Genomic DNA, 16,621 nt, shown 5'->3' with positions numbered 1-16,621 from the left:
TAATATGTTTTTTTTCCCTTTTTTGTGTAAATCTGAGTGTTTGACCTCTATAATTTACTTAGTTTATGTATCTCTCGATTTTGACTTCAGTTGCGGAACCATGGATATGTATTGGGTAATCACTTATAAAGTCAGACCCTAGAAGAAAGTGCAGATAAAAAAAAATTGTCTTCTATCACCCCATTTCCATAGATTAGATCGACCTACTTTAGATCGACCTAACTCCCTGGGGGTTCACGCTAAATAGCTGTCAGCCGGGCGGACACGAAAGTTAATTACCTCCTTACAGCTTGTAGTAGGCGGGACGGACATTTAAGTCGGATTATCTGAAAGTAATCTAGTGAGACTCCCCGCGGGGATAGATCGATCTAAAATCTATGGGAATAGAGCCTATGTGGCTTTTTTGATATGATTTTCATTATATGTCTGAATGCTTGAGCTATAGAAATTGCCAAGTTTAGGTATCTATCTTGATTTTGAAGAGTCTTAAGGCGTATTCCCAGAGCTTTTAGATCGATCTATCCCTGCGGGGAGTCTACTGTCACATAATCTGGCTTAAATGTCCATCCTGCCTACTACAAGCTGTAAGGGGGTAATTAACTTTCATGTCCGTTAGCTGACAGCTATTTAGCATGAACCCCCAGGGAGTTAGGACGATCTAAAGTAGATCGTTCTAATCTCTGGGAATGGGGTCTTAGGCTCTGTTCACATGACAAGTCTATTTTCTAAAAATCTATTTTCTATTCACGGTATCTTGTGATCACGGTCTGTGCCCTGAATACCCTGCTGCATAATTACTGGCAGCGCAAGCCAGTTACTTCCAAAGCTGTAATTAATTCTCAGCTGTGCTCGGAGTGATCACAAGATACCGCGAATAGAAAATAGATTTTTAGAAAAATAGATTTTTCATGTGAAGGGAGTCTTACTTGCAGTGGCACAGATACGTATTGCCACTATTGGGTCATTATTTAAAAATTTAGTCCCTAGAAGAAAATGCAGATGATAATTTTTTTTTCTTCTTATGTAGGATTGTTCTTTGGGGAAACTGAACACTATTTTTTTCTAGCTTTGGTATAAATTTCACCTGGATTGTCTGGTAATTGGACATAATAGACCACCCATGTCACATCTTTGAGGAATTGGAAACAATTTCCATCGAGGGTGTCTCCACATAACTTCCTTCTTCCCGCCTGGAATCATGAAATTAATAGAAATGATTTAGAAGAAATTAGAACAGGGAGAGCTCTGGAGTTACCTTCCTGTGGATTTATTTCAAAAATGATATCCAGGTAGATAAAAAGTGAGTAAGTGTAGAAAATCTTTACACAGTCAGGCAAATGCTTGTTATTATATAGAGGGGAATAGAACAAAGGGATAGATATATATTGTAGGGTGTTACAGGTAGTACTTCTTCCCTAAGAACAGATGTGCTGGTTTAGAATTGGTTTCAGTCTTGACATCTTTTCATACTACTTCTCGGAAAAAGATTATTTTGGATTATCTTCTATTGCTCAAGACATGATGTATCGTTTAAATTTCTCATGAGATTATAAATATAATTTCTTTTGTAACATTTGCACCCCATGACCTGGCAAAAGCATACAGATCTTATTCCTAATAAAATGGCGCATAAATGCATGTAAATCCGTAGACTAGAAATGATTACATGTAGATGACAAACCCCTATTGCAGTGTACTTTAAACGAGCTCAGTCCTTGTCTTGGTAACATGCAGCCTTAAATTGCAAAGATTTTGGATCAATAATACATCAGACTCTACAAGATGTTATATAAAGATGCATAGCGTCCGTTTTGGTACGAGTTCACTTTTTATGTCTTAGTAAATGTCAGAAATCTTGGCATGGACTCTATTGATCTGACAGGATATAATTTCCTACAAAGATTAAAAAAAAAAATCTTGATGTAGAAATGATGTAATTTGCCCACACATCGGAAGGTAGCTAAATAAACAAGCATAAGGTCTTGATCTAGTAAAACCTGCGGCAAAAAATTGCACAGAATATTTGCAAATAGTCCAAAGGAGACAGGTAAAAATGATGAGAGATTTTCCGATGAGGCATGCAGAGGCCAGGCTCTGTGAAACTTCAACTCTGGGTCCTCATAGCTAGATAGATCTAACAGAATCAATCCATCTCCGAGGGGTATCTTGCTAAATTGCTTTCAGCTTAAGTGGCTTAGATGTCTGGCATGCCTACTGAAGCTGCTAAACGATAATTAATTACCCCTTAGCAGCTTCAGTAGGCATGACAGACATCTAAGCAGCTTAAGTTGATTGCAATTTAGTGAGAATCCCCTTGGAGATAGATCGATCCACTGTTAGTGCGATAGGGTCTGGGAATGGTCCCTTAAACTCAGGGCAGTCGACTTGGACGGGATTATCTTTCTCAGTGCCAGTGACGCAGTGTTTGCCTCAGTATGTGTGATTTAGAAGCAAGATATATACACCAGATAATCTGAAGGATTAGTTGCTCCTGTGGATGAAGTGATGTCACTCAGTTCATAAGTCAGTTCATGTTGTCCTTATTTACCCTATCCTTGGGGAAAAGAAAGATTTTTTCGCAAGATATTTTTTTCGCAAATATTGTTCTTGCTTTAACAAAGTTGGTGCTGCACTAAGCAAAAGTAGGGTTTCATTTTAAAGCAATCAAATTAGAATATTTTAAGCATATGGCTGAAATTTGTTGTACTATAGTGCAACAGCATGCATTCAGTTCACCTTTAGGTCTCGGAGCCTGTTTACATGTGGAGAGAGAGAGATGATTTCAGCCAAAACGGTCTACATTATCAAGTTGTGAAATTACATGTTGCTGAAATAATTCTTTTTTACATTCTGCCTTGCCAAATGTAAGCATCTGGCAAGAATTACTATCTTTATTCTAGAATGTGCCAAGATACGATAATGATTTCAGCTTAGCACTGAAGACAGTTCAGTTTGGCTTGGTTTAAGAAAAGAATTGATATTTTTCACCAGTTTTGCTATGACGTGGTGTAAATTTAGTTTCTGTGGCCAATCCAATATGTCAGTTACGTATGTCATCGCCAAGCAAGGACACATTAGACTCGGCTGCGGTGGATAAATATGATTGATTGATTGTGGTAATTCGACCTTTTCAGTGGTTTTGTGTAGAATTAGAATGTAGATAAGTCTTGTGGTCAGAAAGTGGTCTTAGAACAAGAAGAAGGTATTTTTACAACCGAGAAAATATTAAATAAAGGCATATTTGTCACCAATTCTTGCCACGGACTGATCAGTTTTCTGCTTTGAAAAAGAGGAATTTGCAATTTTATTTTTAAATGGAGAAAGCATGGAAATTACTCCATATCAACATTGTCAATATATTATATAGAAATATGTCAATAATAGTTTAGTTAATTATTGCTCTGGGGTTTTAAATGATGTTTATGTATGTTAATGGGTTCCTTTGTGTTTATACTCCCTATGGACAAATGTATAAAAAGACTACATAAAACATAAAAGTCCGCAGTGATGTTGAAACTGAAATAAACTCATTTTGCTTCAGAACATCGTCATTTATTCAAAATGATTTAAAGGCGTTAATTGTATCAGGAAATTAAAGACTAGAGGAAATGTTATGTCAAATGGGGTGATTTTGCCATTCACCAAGGTGTCAAAGATTATAACTGACGTCAGTGCTTCGCTGGAAAGTATTAAAGTGGTGAGAATTTAAAGTAAGAAGATATTATGTCCTTACTTACTGCTAGGATTATAAGGTTTTGGACTGAAAAGAAATCTCAAGTCAAAGGGAGGTTGCTATAAATACATGTCTTCTACATCCACAGACTTAGAGAGATGAAAAATATGACGTAAAAAAAAGAAATGACAAAGAATATATCATAATGATTCAAATTTCTAAGAAAGAGCCGTGTTGACAACTTGGTTCCATTGTTTCCAATTCCTTTTCAACCTACAATTGTCTAGGTTTTAAGATTGAAAAAAGTTGGATACATTACCCCTTGCAGCTAGGAGCCAAAAGAAAGTTCTATAACAACCAGAAAACATGTTTTCCAAAGACATGTAGAGATCTAAACTGATTGTCCTGTTGCTTACAATTGTCAAATGTCTTTTTTTTTTTCAATTTTTTTTCATTATTCAGAGTTTATCATTTTTAGACACTTGCAAAAATATACATTCTGACATGTTGCCAGTTTAACTTTGCCAGATGTTACTCACAAAACTTTTTTCTTTGGGGGTGGGGTTATCAGTTCATGTTATTCAAATTTCTAGACTGAATAGTCAATACCATATTCATTAAGTCATTCTGGAAGAGCTGAAAAAGATGGTTTTGATTTGGATGAATTAAATACACATAAACACTTCACTTTCTGCTTTAAAACATTTACAAACTGTAACAAAAAAGTATTTATAAACAAAAGTATAGATGGCATGGCTAGAAACTTGTTAAGAATTTGATTAGGAAAGTCTGCACTCTTTAAACAATGGGCATCAGAAAATGAGGATAAATATTTGTGGAAGACGCTCAAGGAAAAAAAAACAGCAGGGTCTTCTGGCTAATAACAGGGGTCCTGTGCCAGAAAAAAGGAACTAAAGCCAAAAAAAAAAATCTTTCCGACCAAAATTAAACCTAAACTTGACCAAAATAATCCAGTTATGGTCCAATATTTAAAACTAAATATTTTGGTATTTTTAAAATTACAATATTACCTGGGCATGTCTTATTTGCAAATTGATAGTGATATCATTTTGGCTTAAGGAAAAACAACAACAGGAACACTGATTTTAAAAAATATTTGTTTCCCCTTTTTGACTTAGGGAAATTAGTATTTGCAGTTTGAAGACTACAAAATGCAAAACTTAAATTGGTATTAGCATTGAAAAATAAGCTAGAGCGGATAAAGTACAACATACTTGTATTATTTTTCATTACTTGAAAATCATCTTCAAAATATACCTCTTCATATCAGAATAAGTATATGTAAAAGTGTCAAAAATACCCTGAGTTTCTCCAGTGACTTTCACTCTATCAGCACGCCTCTGTAATTTCCACTATTTATAAAGGTAACTTGCCAGTTACCTGTGACTCTCGGGGTAAACATTAACATAGCAGCAGAATACAGTTAAAACAAGAGAGCATCCAGGTATATATTAAAGACATGATAGAAATATTTGGCAGAGTCACTATCAATAATGTTAATCTACGCAAAAATGCCGAGTTTTTCTTATAGTGTTTAAGGTTAAAAGTGCACATTGAATATTTTCATGTTTTGTACTTTGCGAACTGTAATAAAGGCTTACGTGGATTAAAAATTATGGTACCTGTGGTTGAAAATAATGGTACTCCTAGATCAAAATTACTGGTAAATGTGGATTTATAATACTGGTATATTATATAATAGTAGTTGGATGAAAAATAGTGGTATATATATATGTAGATTGAAAATAATGGTCAATGTATGAAGTAGGTCAGCAGTATATTTCACTTAACTCATAGCATGTGGCAAGAAGAAATTTGCTGTGAGAACCCAACAGTGAGCTGTACTGTAGTGTGCAACAAGTCCAGTATTAGATCATGTAAAAGGCGCTAATTGCGGCAACACCAGGAAGTGCCAAGACATGAAATGTATCACAGATATTGATTGGCGGAAATACGGTAAATACTCTGATTTTTTGAAGGCACTTTTGCTCATTATTTTAGTTATTGAGTTTTATTAGTATTTTTTTTCAAACACTCACAACTATGTACTTCCGACACAAACCCAACTTACTTCTTAAAAATTTGGCATCAGCTGAGCATTGTAAATAATGCTAACAATTAAAAAGAGATTTTTTTGAGGGGGTGTATTAACTCATCTTGTTCAAATCTAAAGAACAATTACCGTAAACACTAAGCTTTCCTGCTGGCCATGGCCATGTTGTAGCGGGCTTTAAGAGATTACATTCCTCTGTTTCACAGTATATTAGGCCTGGAAGGCCCAAGGTAATGGGGACAGTGAGGGCGAGGCCAGCGTTAGGGATTTGTTTACCTTGGCGCTGTTACTTTAGAGCTAGAGGAATATACACACAAGAAGTCAGGGCTAGATGTACCTATACACACATGCATGTTTAATTGGAGCTGGAGGGATCTCCTGTAAATGTCAGCTGCCCTAGGAGAAAAAATTCAGTACCTGCAGTATATATCTTAGTAGGGGAAATACCTCTCAGTGTTCACCAAAGGAGCTTTACTATTTCAGCTGCATGTTTTGCACTGCATCGGGAAAGGTTCCATGGTTGTAGATACGAGGAATAATAATTAAGAGCTTTGGTTAATGAGTATCTTCTGTCTGATCTGTTAGAGGAAGCATTTGCAATCTTGGTTATGCGTGTTGTTTAGTGTTTTTGCCAGAGGAGAGGCTATTTGACTAGCTACATAGTCAGCGCCTTTAATTTACAGGGAATGACGAGATTGAACTTTACCTGGAGTAAACACGCAGCCCAAGGCAATATATTCTGCTGTGATTACAGGAATTATTGCGTTGTATTTGGATAATGGACCTGGATTATTGAAAAGATTTGAAGTGCGTGTGTAAACTCACAATGGAAATGGAGGGATCAGGGCCTTGTTTTATTTGCCCACTGAGGATGTAAACAATATTGTTCAGCTAAGGCAAAAAATATATATTATATATCTTCAGAGATAGAACTGTTTTTTGAAGGAAGCACACAGGATATTAAAGGTATTGTTGCTTAGAAGAAAGCCCAAAGAGCTCAGTTATTAAGCCCTAGGAAATTGTACTATGATATTGGAGTATTAGGAACGGAGATATTGCAAAGGTTGGGATAAGTGAAACTGAAGGACTTTTTATTCTCAGTGCTTGTTTCGACAAGAGCCTCAAGAAAATGCAGTCTTCTTCAGAGAGGTGTAATTTAATGTGGATCCAGGTATAGTCTTATAGATAAACAAGGTTAGATTTTGTACACCCTGGATCAAGTTATATAACCATGGAAAGCTTTATACTGCAACTGAACTAGGAAGCCCGAAGATTGTATGTTAAGTGTGAAGAAGAATCAAGTTGCAGTTGCTAGCTTAAAATACAAGTCTTACCTTTATACAGAGTTAACAAAGCTTCACCTTGTTTATTTATAATACTGCTTGAGGTTAAGGAAGAATACAGACCCATTCTGTCTCACCACAAAAACCCTTTGCAAAGCACTTTTGTCGATCTAAGGGCCCTCATATTTCCTAAAAGATCTTTAATCTCATATTGGCCTAAACTTTGCGATAAAAAATAAGTCTACTAGAAATAGAAATTCAGTCCAATTAAGTCAGTATTGATCTATCTTATGTCCAAGTAGGCTAAAAATATGGTCTTAAAGTTTAGACCAATTTTTGGGGTCAAAGTCCTTTAGTGAAATGCAGCCCCCTTGTCAAAGAAAACCCCACCTGGGGAAGAGATAAATACAGATACACGAACTCACTGCGAGAGACAGAATTAATCTGGCCTGGATTAATAAGACATAGGGTACCTGCAGAGAGGCAGTATTAAAAGCCTGTGTTTGTTTACTTAAGTTCATACAGGGTGAGAGAGAGAGAGAGGGAGGGAGATCATTCCCAGAGCCTATCATACTAACTTTGGATCGAACTATCTCCAAGGAGATTCTGGGAGATGAACTGATTCAGTTAGATCGATCTAGGGAAGGGAACCCAGTCAGAAAGAGAGACTGACCAGAAAGAGACCACTAAGTGACCACATCCTGGTTACATAGCTGAGAGAATCTTACCCTCTGCTGTGGCAGTGAATGGAAAGAGAAAGCAAGAGATGACACAAAATTTGTCATTTAAAATGTGATTTATAAGAACTGTCAGCATGCAGTGGTAGCCACAGCTATAGTAAGAGATAATACATGGCATCCCAGTCTGCTTAGTGCGTAACCAGGGAATGACTTCTACGCATTTACCAAGTAGAAGGCCTAAAGGGATATAGGGGATGTACTTTTGATAGAATTTGCTATTAAAAAAGGACATTAACGTTGACTTCACCCGGCAGTGTCAAGCCGCAGGTTAGAGAATACGGAATCCAGGATCTCACTTTTCTAAACCAGTGAATCAGTTCTTCGCATTTTCCAATAAGGACATCTAATATCACGGCGAATGTAGCTGTTGATGGTTTTCTTTCTGGAGGGGATGAATATAAGGCTGCTGCGGACCAAGCTGGACTTCTAAGTTGTGTCGTATTAATAGCTAGGAAAACTGGCAGTACTGTATGCTCAGGAGTCATGAAGTTGGTGTTTAGATATGTGTCTTACAAGTAAAGATACAATATAATATATACACACATAATGCATTTAGCAGGCAACATCTATAGCCTGGGGAAATACTAATAATAAACAGAAGTGAATTGCTATGTTTGAAGGTAAATTGTTGAAGACACAGGTGTCCACACTATTGTGTAGCTATGGAAGTGTGAACTTGGCTCATTTCAAGATAATTCTCTGACCTAAATTACACCAAATTTTCACCAAATCAGTGCTTAATTGTTCAAATAAGCAGGAATTACCCAGTGCATTTAGTCTGCATCTTCTCAAGCTGAAATAAATGAGATATCACAGTTGGCAGTGATTTTACTCAGAAGTGGGAAAAGTCTAATTTCGATTAGGCCTGAATCTAATACTGCAAATATCTGTATGTATACAGTTGGTATGAGAGCAATGGCTTTTCAGATAAAGGACTCTGTGAACCTGCAGAAATCTTGGAAAACATTGTAGATGATGGTGATGAGACGTCACACGAGAATTGTTTATAACCTTTGTGAGCACATGCCGGCAGTGCATTAGTACGGTATTTATTCCGTAAATTTGAACAAAATAAGTTGGTAATTCCTCTCTCCCTCCCCCCTCCTTGTATTTACTGACAAAAATTTTAAAATGTTGATGCATAAGATTTGAACAGTTTGTATAAAATGAGAGTACTAGTAAGCGCATCTAAGTGAGTTTCTTAAAAGAGATCTATCTATCTTGTAAGAGTAAAATAGTAGAAGAAGTGAGGAAGTTGCAATTTTTCAAGTGATCAAATTATTTATGTCTGTAAAAGAAGTCCTCTACGTACCTGTCACAAAGCCAGTTGACATATTAGTTTGACAATTATACCAGTATGATAATGTCCTCAGTGTCACTCACGTATATAACCTTGGTTTACACTGACAGTGTATAAGTATATGGGAGACCAGCTAAAACACCCGTTACACATCAACCTGACACATGTGACAAATATACCTGCATAAGTATAGGGCATATATTGTATATGATCAGGGCACATGTGCCATTCTTAAGTGGAAAGTTGACAGAGGACGTATATGCATAGAGTAACAAGGGTTTTAGGTATATATGTTGTTGGTGAAAAATAATCTCAACTGAGATTATTTTCTACCATTGAAATATTGAGTTCTTACAGAGAAGCTTGCTTGTGGAGACCTGTAAAACCTTTCAGGAGACAAGGAAATCAAGGAGTTGTTGAGATGAAAGAAATAATAAGAAACTCAGTGTGTGTATTATTCTTGTAACTGAAAGTCAGTATATTCTCATGGAATTCAATGTGCAGGTTGCCATCACCAGTGAAAAAAAAAGCAAGTAGCTGTCATAATTTTGCTGATTATTTTGTAATCTGACTTCCTAGACAGACTGCAAAAGGGATTTCATTGGTTTCACTACCATGCGACTTGACACGAAATTGCTCAATACAGATGATCGGTGTACAGAAATCAAATTGAATAGCAGCATGATTGCGGAGACGATGACGCTGTAGCAGCAGTCGTACTGCTTCCCATTTCTCAGAAGCTGTAATAAAAGAGAAACTCTAGCTAGCACTCCAGAGAAAGAGGCTGGCAATTCCATAAGGATCTGTTTTAGGATTTTGGCGTCCTGCCTGATCGTAGGTCAATGAATGTTCATTATAACCAGTAACTGTTTATTCTGCTCTGTAATTTTTTTCAGTCGTATATTTTTAACTCGGCTGAGCAGGGTAACATTATACAATTTTAGGGAACAAGGGTCGCTAAGTGTAAATTACAAGGAGTTGCGTGACTGCCTGGTATTATACAAGTTAAAACAGGGAAAAGGCTTGCATTGGTCATATATCACACGGACTGCTGCCACTGGACAAGCATGTCATACGCTAAATGTTTTTGAACAAACAAAACCATGATAATTATACACAGAACCCTCGTATAATTCTGACATTATGCTGAGCCTGATGAACCTTGTAGTAATGTATGATGTCTTACCTGAGGATGAACTATTGGCCAGCATTCAAAGTATAGGGAGTTAAAAAAAGATAAAGAATAAGACTGGATTTTTATAAAGCAGAGTCACTTTTGGAACAATATCTATTACATCAGGGATCATATTACAGTACGGGTTTAACAGATGTGTGAAATGACAATTATTCCAACAGGGAATGATACATGTGACTTCCTCTCTTGATGCCAGATGTAAGACGATATACGCCGTGGAGAAAAAAAGACTTGATAAATATAATGTGTGATATCATTTCTGTATACAAGTAACACAGCGCAGTGACCATTGACAACATGCCTGAAGAGGAGGACAGTGTAAGGTAAGCTATGGCAGTCACCTGCCCAGCAGTACACCACCTGAGGAAATGTACCAGTTCAAAGGTGGGATACTGCTGGGTGGTTTCTTTAAGTTAGCTATAGTGATGTCATTGAAGCTGTTATATGTATTCGATTAATGAATGAATAAAAAATACTAGAAGATGTAATATGTTTTTATATATTTGTAGGCATGAGATATATAGGCTAGGTTCACAGTGACCCTCTTGGGTCACTATGGGGATGTATAGGATCACCATGGAGATTAAGGAGGTCACCAAAGAAACTTATAAGATCATATGGGAATCGTATGGGTCACTATGGAGTTGAATGGGGTCACTGTGGAGGTCGTATGGGGTCACTGTGGGTGGGTTGAGGAGGTCACTCTGGGGATCATAAATTGTCACTTTTGGGCCTTGGGGTCATTGTGGGGTCTGCATGGGTTGATTATACGGCCATTTGGGGAGGTCATTTGGGTCATTTAGTATGGTGTTTCTTTAGAAACACTATCACTGTAGATTATCACCTTAGTGAGACGGCTTAAATTATGTCTTATGAAGATATGTTGCATGTTGTGCAGTAGAAAGAACAAAAAAGAAAGGGGAAAAGATAAAGTGCTGTGTTTTATCATGTTACTAATTCACACGAAATTCCAAGCTCTAGGAAGTCATTACCGGTTTGTTCTTTACATGAGAAATTATGAGAGCAAATCTCGGAGAGAAAATGTGATGAAAAGAAATTGATTACTCAGAAGCAAAAGTAATTGAGAAATAGATGACGGATTGGATTCGTGGAACCTGAACGCCAAGCGTGCAGTGCCTGGATTGATGGAGCAGCTCGTCTCCGCGGTTCCTTAATTATATGACATGGCATGATATCCGTAGAATTAGTTTTTATTAGGATGAATAAGGCCCGCGTTGAATTGGAGATTAAGGTCTATTTTCTTTAATTTAAATTGAGAGCAAGTTAAGGACCAGGGGGGAGGGGGGGGGGGGGTACCATTGGCGTGTTTACTCAAGTCTTAGACAGAACAACACAATAATCTGAATATTCCCGTATATTTTCTTTTTTCTTTGGACAGTGCCTCTGATGGTGCATTAAAAAAGGCTGTAGTGATCTTTGTTAATGATCTGCCCAATTAAACCCATATAATGCACGGAACAATAATATTTTTTATAGCTCGGTTATGCCAGACATCAGTTTATATTAGCTGCTACTGAATTGGAAGATAGGAGTCATGAACTGACCATGCCTGAATGCTTATTTTTGTTTTTACATATATATCTAAAGTAGCTGAAAATAAACTGATAATTATTATGGCATAAGGTTGGTTCTGCAATATCTTAAGATGCTTATAGTCAGGGGTTGAACTTGTCATCTTCTGGCTCAGTGCCAAGCAGGAGTGAAATCAGACCAGCAATATCAATGAAATCTGTGCATTTATCATCTTCAACCAACCAGCAATTTTTTCTAACTCACCTTTCTCACGTGTCATAATTTATCAGCAATCATTTTTTCCTAAATGTTTTTTTTTTTTTATCTTTTACTCCATTGGTTGTACAATTGAAATTTTTGCAAAGGAAAATTATTAAAATCATTATGCCTTCATGCTGTCTCATCACCATGTATTGAAATATTACACCTGCAATAGATGTCAGTTAAGTCCTGGAGCATGCAATCGCTTCCCGAGTTGTCGCCATGTCTGTGTTAAGCTGACATTATTATTGGATTTTCAGGAGAGCTGACAAATACCAGCAATTCCAGGAAAAAATCCATAGCAGAAATGTGTATAATTCGAAAAAGTAATCCTTGTGCAGGTTTACCCGCTAGACAAAATTAGCAAAGATGTGAATTCGTACAATTTAAATAACGCGCGTTCCTGGTAAATGACAGGCTGATGTCAGAGCTGTGGTCCCTCTTATTAAAACCGAAAAAAAAAAAAAAAAAAAACTTTAAGGTTTGGCTTCAGGATGCAATTTAGAACTAATTAATTTACAAACTGGGTTACTCTGGGGAATTACATGTTATTGTTCAATTAAGCTGAAAGCCTAGGATTATTTGTCTGCATGAAGTGAGGAATTAATTGTAAATCTTTCAGGAAAGGGTACGAGCACACTGGCCTTGAACTTGCAGGGTTTTATCGCATGTGTGTGTTTGTATATATTTGTATGTTTATTTTTTTGGCGTTGCACTGTGATCAGTAATTGTAATTATCTGTTTAAAGTATATGTCACGGAACAATGTCATGGCAAAATGTCACAGAACAGTGTCATGGTATGTGTCATGAAACAATGTCATGGCCTCGGTCATGAACTTTGCGTGTTGTGTTTTTGTGTGAAAACATGTTTTTCAGCAATAATTTTATTGATTCTTTCTAGTTGTTTTGTATCAGTTTATAGGAAGTGGTGCAATCCAGGCATCCGTCATCTCAAAATGTCATAACACTTGGAAAATAGGTTGAAAAACAAGTTAAGTCTTCAGATTATATGTACTACACTGGGTCATTAGTGAGGCATTTTGACTTTTTTGACCACAATAACCATTGTAAAAACAGCCCTTGCCATTCAGATGCAAGGCTTGTCTAAGTCAAGTCAAAAAGATATATGACAAAGAAGAATATTGAAAGGGATCTGCATAGAAATGAATATGGATACTGAAGAATGCATAGAAATGACAAAATTATGAATTTTTAGGACTCCTGAAATAAAGGTCAACTATCAATACTCATGATTTTATTTTTTGAAATTGTAGCCAAAAGGTATAAAGTTTTATAATACAAAATTAAATACAAAAATAAATTAATAAAACACATGAAATTATGTAAGATGAATTTATTTTAAAAGATGCATGCTTGTACAGTTTTTGTGACTGTCGGCAAATTCCAAAATTTCTCCTGGTCCTTACATCCTATTTTCTGAGTTTTTCACTGAATGGTAGTATCATCCCTGTGCATACATTATATATATTAAATACTAGACATCAAAAACCTTACAAGCAGATAAATGAATATGCATAAAAACAAGGGAATTAATTAATTAATTGATAAATTAATTAATTAATGAGGTAAGGGAGATGACTTTTTGTCATCTCATAACTGCCCTGTGGATTTTGACTGAGGGTTTTTATCAGGACACTGAAAAGAAAAAAAAAACTTGTTTGTTTGTTCTTTATTTAATGATAAATTATGTTTGGAAAGCTATTTTTTTTTTCAAAACACTGTGGTGTTCTTTATGGATGTAATGTTTCATTACAATCAATCCTAGTCCTGGTACAAAAGCCTTTGATCTTCAGTAATTAAATGTGATAGTGGAAGATGTTGGAATGCCAGGTCGGGACTTCCCATCCCAGTCTTATCTCTGGATGAAATAGGATTTTGCTACATATATTTGGCTCAAGGATAAAAAACATATTTAAAGAAAAAAAAAACTGGAGCAATGTCACTACGGTATGCAGAGCATAGGGTTGGGCAATTTGCTCGATTTTGTTTTGTTTTGCTTGTTTGGGACAGGTACATCAGAAGCTGAGGGAGAGAAGCCTGTTTGCAGTGTCTTCTGGATTCTGCCATTGCTTCTTGGCAGCTTAATATAATTAGATGAATTGTTATATACACACACACAGGCATATTCAATATCAGAACAATTTTGTAAGGTGCTTTGAGACTTTGATAGTGTGCCAAAAAAGAAATTATTATGCAAGAGAATTTGTGCCCCCATCCCTATTTTTTCTCTAAAACTAATCCTTGACCTGATTTTATTCTCGACTTGGCAGTCCACATTGCTTCACGCGTAACATAAAAACAACAAAAAAAATGAAGATGTAGATGGTCGTTCACCTTTCTCTCTGTCAAGTTATTGATATACGGAAGTTGGTGACTTGCTAACAAAACAGCACAGTGTGGTATTTCACAGCACGGCATTAAACTGATTTTCACCAGTGAAACAGTAGCACCCTGCAATTTATACGTGTGTTTCTACAATATTGTTGGTGGAGTGGACAAAACTCGAACTTGTTCGTGTTTATAAATAAATTCAGAGACTTTCCACATTTTTTTTCTGATACTTTGATGGAATCATCTTTTAAGAGATAAATGCATTTTACTTGAAAGAAATCAATAATATTCAGGAGAATTAAATGTATGACATCAGACCGTGATATTTTGCCAGCTGCATAAGCTGTGATTATAAAATGGCGCGTTCAGACTGGTAACAAATAAAACTGGAAATGGTGTATGTGATTATGTGAGGACTAATAGAACTAAAGCAATAGGGATAACTGTGTTGCCTGATGTGAAATAATACAGAAGCATCATAGCATCTTAGAAGTTCAGACTCTTAGGTTATATTTCCATTAACACCATTAATCTACGTAGATCGACCAAACTGTGCAGGTACTCTCGCTAACTGCAATCGACTTAATTGAAGGACACGTCTTCTGCTGGCGTTAAGTAGAAAACAGAAAAACTGGTGACTGTATGAGTGCATTGGAAACAACAGGAGGGATGTGATTCAGTTAAGCTGATTGCACTTGGCGAGAGTTTTGCAGAGTTGGATGGATTTACATAGACGGATTGTGTTTATAGAAAAGGGCCTGCGTCTTCTGGTATCATCACTAGTCTGCTAAATATTAAAAAAGAACAGTATTAAGACCGCAGACAGTGATCATAGTGCCACCACTGTCTTGGTTATTTTTCTTGCAAGATAGGGATTGTTTCCATTTCTTGTGAAGGTTACTCCAAAGTCAAGTGGCACAACTGTCAGTGAATGCCAGTGCATCCCTCTGTACATTGACAATTATTTGTCAGAAATAACAATGATTATACTTCAGAGTATCTGGAGGATTCTTGGAGGTAATTGACGTTGATAATAGGGGTTCATGATAGTTTGTTACGCTTGCTGTTCCCCTTTTTTCAAGACTGTACAGTTGCACCATTGCAATACAGTTTGTTATCTTAGATCAGACCTGCATCGATAAGTACCAGAAGATAACCCTCTCTCTCTCTCTCTCTCGCTCTTACTTACACACACACACACACACACACACACACACACAGAGGTTGAGAATTAAGATCTGTCTTAAAGGAATCTGGATTTTTCTTGCCCAGTCAAATTTTCTTTAAAAAAGCAATTTTCTCATACAATTCATTGTTTGAGAATTTATTGCTGACTGTCAGCTCTTGCCATCGAATCAAGGAATAACCCACTAGCCTCATGTGTCCATGAGAGTGCTGTAACAATGCTCCTGATATGGTAAGATGTGTGCATGTGACCATGAGGGTGCTGTTGTAACAGTGCTCCTGATAGCGTTAGATGTGTGCATGTGACCATGTATCCTTGGTAACAAAGATGTTAGCTAGGGAACTGACTTAAAGCAATAATAACTCTTCGTTTTGGCCAAAAAATGAATTTTCCTGGAGTAAACATCAATTTTCCCATACTTACCAATGGTTAATGAATCCATTTTTACATTCAAAGTTAGTCCCTGGTTTTTTTCTAAAAAGTTTGGTTTTTTGTTAAAATCTCTTAAGAGATTTTAACAGAGTATAGACATCAATGGAGAAAACGTGGTCTAAAGACAAGTTCAGATATCAGAATAATAGTTATAACTGCTGTTTTTGTGGTAAAACAGAATATATTATATTTCTATGAGTTATTCACAAGGTTTTTATTGTGAAATATAAATCTCATACGAAGAGTTATTATCCCTTTAAGTTCTTTTTGACAATATTTCATTTATTTGGACCATGGCTGACCTACCTTTGGTGAAAAATAAACTGAGATTTGGTCTAGAAGTTAAGAGTAGTTTTCTGGCTCAAGTTTTTTTTAGTGGAATAGGGTGTTGTCTTTTAGTGATATCAACTCATCTATTTATACATGTCTATTTACTATCATAGTGCATCCTAATTTTAAGGGCGACCACACATCTATCTAGAGAGTGTAATTGTTTTCATAATACTCAATGAAGTCAGTTTTACGTCAGCGGTGCCAGTGAGAAAAATTTTTTTTATGAAGCTTAAAGCTGATAGTATGGAGCCACTGTAT

At 36.3% G+C, this 16,621-nt stretch overlaps 1 protein-coding gene across 6 annotated transcripts in view; it reads left to right on the top strand.

The window, feature by feature from the left end:
• LOC106180269 (beta-arrestin-1) overlaps nt 1-16,621 on the top strand; it is a 63,155-nt gene that overhangs the window by 28,396 nt on the left and 18,138 nt on the right. Inside the window, exons 1-2 of one of the 6 annotated variants that reach the window (XM_086996628.1) lie at nt 5,851-5,977; nt 9,428-10,588. The exons of 3 other annotated variants lie outside the window; for them this stretch is intronic. In XM_086996628.1, the coding sequence (XP_086852754.1) occupies nt 10,563-10,588 (26 nt within the window). In that variant the 5' untranslated portion in view covers nt 5,851-5,977; nt 9,428-10,562. Of the gene's footprint in view, nt 1-5,850; nt 5,978-6,025; nt 6,714-6,751; nt 10,589-16,621 lie in introns of those variants that run through there. 2 more of the 6 variants (XM_086996627.1, XM_086996626.1) reach the window with 2 other exon arrangements.

This window comes from Lingula anatina, chromosome 10 (assembly GCF_051362555.1).
Source record: "Lingula anatina isolate TDL-2025a chromosome 10, LinAna3.0, whole genome shotgun sequence".
In the NCBI taxonomy this organism is placed as follows: Eukaryota; Metazoa; Brachiopoda; class Lingulata; order Lingulida; family Lingulidae; genus Lingula; species Lingula anatina.
This window is presented reverse-complemented; position numbering and strand designations above follow the sequence as displayed.